This window comes from Bubalus kerabau, chromosome 22 (genome assembly GCF_029407905.1).
Source record: "Bubalus kerabau isolate K-KA32 ecotype Philippines breed swamp buffalo chromosome 22, PCC_UOA_SB_1v2, whole genome shotgun sequence".
NCBI classification, from domain to species: Eukaryota; Metazoa; Chordata; class Mammalia; order Artiodactyla; family Bovidae; genus Bubalus; species Bubalus kerabau.
In genome coordinates this window covers 21,477,093-21,484,257 of record NC_073645.1, presented here as the reverse complement: position 1 = coordinate 21,484,257, position 7,165 = coordinate 21,477,093, and the positions used below count along the sequence as shown (strand labels likewise).

Below are 7,165 nucleotides of genomic sequence, written 5' to 3'. Positions count from 1 at the left end.
CAGGAAGGAGCCTACCATCCCACCCCACCTCTAAGCCTCTTAACCAAAGCTCCTCCCACAGAAAGCCAATGGAAGGCAGGATCCAGATGGACCCTTAACATTGGGTCCCTGAAACCCTGCCCCTTCTCTGATGCCTCCCTGGATATCCTCCTCAATTCCTTCCTTCTCTAGGCTCCCAGAGGACATACACTCTCCTCCTTCAGCATTTCCTACTCTAGGCTGAAATTTATCTTAGAGCTGAATAGTTCCCTGGTCTTTGGAACCAAACATCTAGATTCAAATCATGGCTCCTTCATCTGTTAGCAACGTGACCAAGGGCCAGTTACTTCACATCTCTGAGTCTCCCTCCCCACCCCACTCCCACCCCTCTACAGACACACAGATTCACTAAGCCTACAGACTCAGAATCCAGAACCCCTGGTCATGACCCGGCTCTGACTCTTGGAATCAGATCTGGATTCAGGTCCTGGCTCCAATCCCTACTTAATCTTTTTAGGTCAGTGCCTTTATCTGTAAAGCACAGATAGTAGTAGTACCTACCCATCTTATACCATTATTGTGAGAATTAAATGAGGTAGTTTATGTAATGTGGTCAGAAAGACTTGACACATGGGAAGCACCCAATAAGTATTAGCCATCATTATAGTTGATAAGGTTATGAAGTGCTGTGCAGTGTCTGAGGCACTAAATAAGTGCTCACTAAACAGCAGGTATGATTATCTTGGCCCCCACTAAGCTGGGATGCCCGGGAGGTGGGCTCTGGATCACATCCATCTCTGATTCCCCAGCAGTCAGCACAGCTGCCCGGAACCAGGCAGGAACTCCACAAATGCGTGAGCACTGGGGGTGAAGCACTTGCCCGGCTGGACCAGGAGGGTGTGAGCAGCCAGAAGCCTCCTGCCGGGAAAGGGGAGAACCCAGGTGTCAGGAAAGAGAAAACAGAGCAGAGGGGTACAGGCCGAGACGGAGAGATAACCAAGTGAAGTGAGTGAGAAAAGGAACAGGAGAGGCTGTGTCGGAGAGAGATAAGGAGACGGCTAGAGACGAGGAAAAAGCCTAGGGAGGTGAAGGAGTCCTGGCGAGAGGCGCGAGGCGAGGCTGGAGCACTGGCGGGGGAGCAGGCGAGCGGGAGAGGGGCGCACGAGCGGGCGGGACTCTGGGCGGGACGCGCGGGCCCCAGGGCAGGAGGGGCCGAGGGGGCGCCACCCTGACTCCCCGCCTTGGGGCGGGGGCCGGGCGGCCGGAGATTGGCTGCAGCGCGCGGCGAGGCCGGGGCTGGAGCCCCAAGGTGGGAGGCGCCAGGATCACTCGGTGCGCCCGGGAGCGGAGCGAGGCTGCCATCCATTTGGGCGACCTCAGCGGCAACGGAGTGTCGGGGGCCTGCGCAGCCATGCGGGCGGCGGCCGGGGGCGCGCGGGCGGCCGCGCTGGCGCTGCTGCTGGGGGCGCTGCACGGATCGCCGGCGCGGGGCGAGGAGTACGACTACTACGGCTGGCAGACCGAGCCGCTGCACGGGCGCTCGTACTCCAAGCCGCCCCAGTGCCTCGACATCCCCGCCGACCTGCCGCTCTGCCACACGGTGGGCTACAAGCGCATGCGGCTGCCCAACCTGCTGGAGCACGAGAGCCTGGCCGAGGTGAAGCAGCAGGCGAGCAGCTGGCTGCCGCTGCTGGCCAAGCGCTGCCACTCGGACACGCAGGTCTTCCTCTGCTCGCTCTTCGCGCCCGTCTGCCTCGACCGGCCCATCTACCCTTGCCGCTCGCTGTGCGAGGCTGTGCGCGCCGGCTGCGCGCCGCTCATGGAGGCCTATGGCTTCCCCTGGCCCGAGATGCTGCACTGTCACAAGTTCCCCCTGGACAACGACCTCTGCATCGCTGTGCAGTTCGGGCACCTGCCCGCCACCGCGCCTCCAGGTAGCGCTCCCGCCCCCGCCCCCGCCCCCTGCGCTCCGACTGCCCTTGGGTACCCGTGAGCCGGACCCCAATGGATGCCACAGGCCTCTAGAGGTGCCACCTCCTCTAGACACACACACACTCAGAGTCTTTGCTCAGCCCTGCGTGTCCCCCCGAAGCCTTCCAGCCTTCCCCTCCCGCCATGGCCCGCCAGAGTAGTGCCTCCTTGCGGCTCTGGACGTTCAAACTGGTTCTCTCCGATTCCAACTGTTCTGAAACCTCTCCTGGCTTTCGCTCGCAGCTTCCACCTTCCTAAGCTTCTGGAATCCCAGGGGCGTGGGGGCAGTGCTGTCAGTTCATCCTGAGGCCTCCAATAAATGCCTTATCACCCCTCTCAGCCCACAGATACCCAGGGTTGCTAAAGATGCCTTTGGCCTCAGCAGCCCTGGACCCCCACCTGTGTTGGGATTTGGGGAGGGGCGGAGGCTAGGGGAAAAGATGTAGCCAAAGACTGGGGGCCAAACGCAACTCTGGGCTATGGTTTCCACCCTGCCCCTATTTTCTGCACCTGGGAACCCTAAATTCTCCCACTCTTTCCCCAGTGCCCCAGGCAGTCAGACCCCTGGGTAAGGCTCAGAGCGGAATGGTGAGCAGGGTGGCAGGCTCTGCCCCTAACAAGGAGCCCTTGGCGAGTTGAGCCTCTGTCTCCTCATTGTTAAATAGGAAGCAATCTCAGGTTCCCCAAACTTCTAGACTCTTAAGTGCCACCTTCCACCCCACCCCCATCCCATTACCCCTCATTCCTCTCTGGTCTCAGCCTCCCCTTCACTGTGCACCCGCCTCATTCTTCTCCCCACTGTCTGCTAACCTCCTTTCAGACAGAGTAAGCCCCTGTTGGACACCAGACAGGAGAATAAACAGTGGCACCAGGCAAGAAAGCTTCGCCTGGGTGGCTGATATGAGAATCTAGGAAGCCCCTGGCTCTGGGACTCTCCCAAGGGGCAGCACTGCCCCTGTTTTCATCTGACCCGGCCCCCCAAAAGCAACTGAACCCCACCACACCACACCCACCGCTCAGAGCTAACCTCACCCATGCTATCCCAGTCCTATGCACCCACATGGGACCTGAGAGTCGAGGTTGGGTGGGGGTCTTGTGACCAGAGAGTGTTGAGAGAAGGCAAACTCCCTATTCTTGGGTTAGAAATGGGACCAGGAAAGGAGAGACACCCGCTCAAGCAGAAACAGCATGGTGCCCAGCAGGGATCCTGGCAGGGCTTTTTTACTCTGGTTTTCTTGGAGCTCAAACTTGGAAGGCAGGGAAATCCCATTCTTGGAGTCTCACCTGGCTCTGCCCTCCCACGCCCACCCTCTTTGAGCCCCTCGCCCTGCCATGATGGGACGGCCCGCCAGGAGGCAGAGACACAGAGACAGGCCGGGTGCACATGATGGCCGCAGCTGCCAGGGTCATGGGGCAGCCATGCCTACCTGGTCAGTTTCGTCCCTTCACAATCTCGCCTCTGGAATCTCACAACCACTCAGTGAGCATGATCATTACCATCATCCCGATTCCTGATGGGGAAGTGGAGACTTGGGAGGCGGAGGTGGCTGGTCAGTGGGGGAGCCTGAACCCTAAGTCTGGCTCTTTGGCCTCTGATCCCCTCACCCTACCCCTGCTTCTCTCTTCAGTGACCAAGATCTGTGCCCAGTGTGAGATGGAGCACAGTGCTGACGGACTCATGGAGCAGATGTGTTCCAGCGACTTCGGTGAGTGTAGAGCCCATGTGGCCACTGCCCTCTCCCCAGAGAAACACACTTTTTTTCTTTTTGGCATCAGGGACTTCAGAAGCCCCCCAGGGCCATGGTCCATCCCTGGCCAGGGCTCTTGCAGCCTTTCCTTGACACTGCCTACAGAAGGGCCTCCAGGGCTGGATTCTCTTTGTGGGAGGCAGGCTTGGTCCAGAGATGGATGGGGGCAGCAGAGGGGACAGATGGGCTCCAGGATGGAAGCGCAGCCCCCTGGCCCCTGGGCACCTCTGCCTGGTACCTGATACATCTCTGGCTGGGGGTGCTGTGGTCCCCAGCCCCACAGCTTCATCCTGGAGCCTCCTCATTCCTGGGGCAGTCAGGACCTGGCTCCCATGCAGACCACACGGCCCGGCCTGTGGCCTTTGCCCAGTTGGTTCCCGTTTTGTGCCTTAACCTCATTGTCTCTAAAAAAGAGAAAGCAACGAAACCCTTCCTGTAGCAGGTCTTTTATGTTGTTAGTCTGTTTAGGAAGAGAACATTATGACTGCAAGGTGTGTGTATGTCCAAGAGAGAAAAAGAGTGGGTGGGATAGAAAGAAGATTTTTATAACAATGTCTCTCCCTGGGTAGCCAAAGCTACTCTCTGGCTTCTCCCAGAGATGGGGACCCAGAGGCCCAAAGAAGGAGGATGCTACCCTACGTGACCATGCCCTGCTCTATTAGGCTCTTTAATCACCTCACCCACTAGCCACACACTCCACAAACATCCTACAAACTCCTACACATACCGCAGACATCCTCTTATACACAAAAACATGCAGCAGCACCACACTACACGGTCACACACACATTATAGAGGTGACTGCTGCGCTTCCCGACCCTGCGTGTCACACTGGGGAAATCAGCACGTGCTGCAGAGCAGCCCCTCCCCGGAGCTGGCATTTACCAGCCCACCACTGCTCCAAACACCCTCCACACACATGCACACACACAGCCAGAAATCCTATTTGGAAGCATCCATCCCCAGAGATCACGAAGTCCAGCCTTCCTGCGTCACAAGGACCCCCTCCACCAAACACTCCCTCCAAGTGGTTATCTCCACCCCCAATATTTTCCCTTCCCTGGGGAGCCCACGCCCAACTTCACTCCCCAAGGAGAGCTCTCCACCCTGCACCTGGTATCATGGAAAGGCACAGCCCAGATCTCAGTTCAAGCCAGGCTCTAGAATTCAGGCCCATCACCACCTCTCCAAACCTCATTTCCCCACCACACCCATTCATGTCAGGATGAAAGCCGATAATGTCTGCACAAGTCCAGCACCTGGTGGGAGCTTCGTAAGTATACATGCGGAAGCTCCATGTCTCCAAGGCCCAGGCCTGGAGCTTCAGGCAGAGCACCAAGCATGGGGTCACCAGCATCCTAAGCAAGCCTGACGGCTCTCATGGCTGACCCCCTGTCCACCCCCCACACACAGTGGTCAAAATGCGCATCAAGGAGATCAAGATAGAGAATGGGGACCGGAAGTTGATTGGAGCCCAGAAAAAGAAGAAGCTGCTCAAGTCGGGCCCCCTGAAGCGCAAGGACACCAAGAGGCTCGTGCTGCACATGAAGAACGGTGCTGGCTGCCCCTGCCCACAGCTGGACAGCCTGGCTGGCAGCTTCCTGGTCATGGGCCGCAAAGTAGACGGGCAGCTGCTGCTCATGGCCGTCTACCGCTGGGACAAGAAGAACAAGGAGATGAAGTTTGCTGTCAAGTTCATGTTCTCCTACCCCTGCTCCCTTTACTACCCCTTCTTCTATGGGGCAGCAGAGCCCCACTGAAGGGCTCTCCTCTGCCCCACCCAGCCATGCCCTGTCCTCGGTCCCCATCCCTGGGGCACTCTCTCCTCTGCCCACCTGGCCTCCCCCTCCCCAGGCTGACCTAGCCCCTGCCGCAGGGTGGTTCACGCAGAGCTGTGCAGGCACAGGCACTAAGGGATGGACACGGAGCCAGGCTGTCCTTGACCGAGGGGTTCTGGGGTTCTTGGAGGTTTGCTCCCAGAGAACCAGGCCTTTCTCAGTTCAGGGGAAGCCCCAGGCTCTCAGAAAGTAAGCCGAGAGAAGAGAGCAAGGAACAGTGCAGGGGCTCGGAGCAGCCTGAGGAGGTGGCTTCCAGGGGACCGGTAGTGTCAGCCCCTCTGTTGCAGTGGGGCCTCGCCTGGGAGAGGGAAGTCTTGACATTGGGCTGAGCTACTTGGGGGACAGTTCCCGGCCCCCATGTCCCTTCATGTGTCCTCATCATAGCCTCTAGAGGAAAGGGTCATGGTGCCCTCCAGCCACACTTTCCCACCTCCCCCATCTCTGCCTGTCTCCTTCCCCACTGGACTGGGGAGAAGCCCAGCCCAGCCCCCTCCCAGAAGCTCGCTCCTCAGCCTCCGCGTGTCCCTATATCCTGATGACCATAAATTATTGCTTCTGCTGCAAGGCCATAGGTACTAGACTGATGCAGGTAGGATTTGGTTTTCTATTTTTTTTTTTTAAGTTTTTAATTAAATCAAAGAAAACAAACAGTTGATTTTGAGCAGGTGATTTCTTTGTCAGCCAGTTCCAGGAGGGAGGGCGAGGGGCCATTCAGAAGGGACTTTGAGAAAGAGGCCTTTTTGTAACCCACGGTCTGTCCACACAGACATACTTGGAATGCCTAAAAAGAGCAATTCTCATGTTTTTGCAGGATCCACTGAGAACACACAGCAAGGGTCACCCTTCTTATCCCCACAATGAGACTAAGTGAGCGATGGGGATGACTATCCTTTTGTCTCAGAGGAAGGACAGAGATGCCAAGTTCCCCAGCCTTCTCCCACAATTCAGAAGGTTCCCGTGGTCCTGCAGCATCTCCCTGACATGGGCAGTGCCCGCTCCAAGGAGCCCCCAAGAGGCTGGGCCACAGGGAACTACTCTGAAGGTCCAGAGGCCTAAACTTGTCACTCCTACCCCTTAAGAGCTCAGACACCCCTGGACACTGGACGTGTAGCAGATGGTGGCGTGAACAGGTGCTACTCCAAGCTGGTCCCTGGAGCATCAGCATTGCCTGAGCTGGTGAGAACTGCAGCAGCTCAGGCCTTTAACACTTTGAAGCATTTGGGGAGCTTTTACAAAATACTAGGCCCTAAGCTAAAGCAATTAAACCTGGACCTCTGGAGGGTGCTCCAAGATCAGCATTTCTAGGTGCCCCCTGGGTGGTGTGCAGCCAGGGCTGAGAACTTCCATCCAGATAAGCCAACGGCTGAGGCTGGAGGCGGGCAAGGGGCTGAGCTTCTTCAGGCTGGAGCAGTCCTGGTCCTGCCTGCAGGGAGGGGACCAGCTCTAACGCTTCCAGGGGCTTCTTCGGTGAGCTCAGAGCAAAGGGAGGCTGCTACCTTGAGCTGGATGAAGCAGCAAGGGGAGAAGCCTTGAAACGGAGGCAACAGGCTACTGTCACTCAAATGTCCAGAACATGGGAGGGATGATGCCAGGAAAGCATCCTGGGGTACCATCAGCAGATGCTGAGGG

The 7,165-nt window shown here is 57.6% G+C and overlaps 1 protein-coding gene across 1 annotated transcript; it reads left to right on the top strand.

Annotated features, from left to right (window-relative positions):
• Positions 1–1,323: 1,323 nt before the first annotated feature.
• SFRP5 (secreted frizzled related protein 5) lies at positions 1,324–6,628 on the top strand. The gene is made up of 3 exons (XM_055559963.1): positions 1,324–1,913; positions 3,579–3,656; positions 5,112–6,628. The coding sequence occupies exons 1-3, from the start codon at positions 1,391–1,393 to the stop codon at positions 5,456–5,458; spliced, it is 948 nt and encodes a 315-aa protein (XP_055415938.1). The 5' UTR covers positions 1,324–1,390; the 3' UTR covers positions 5,459–6,628.
• Positions 6,629–7,165: the final 537 nt, after the last annotated feature.

Excerpts from the sequence above, each read along its gene's own strand:
- SFRP5 (XM_055559963.1), top strand. The coding sequence starts at position 1,391 with ATGCGGGCGGCGGCCGGGGGCGCGCGGGCGGCCGCGCTGGCGCTGCTG. Across the intron at positions 1,914-3,578 it reads GCCCGCCACCGCGCCTCCAG|TGACCAAGATCTGTGCCCAG; the intron begins GTAGCGCTCCCG and ends TTCTCTCTTCAG. Across the intron at positions 3,657-5,111 it reads GATGTGTTCCAGCGACTTCG|TGGTCAAAATGCGCATCAAG; the intron begins GTGAGTGTAGAG and ends CCCCACACACAG.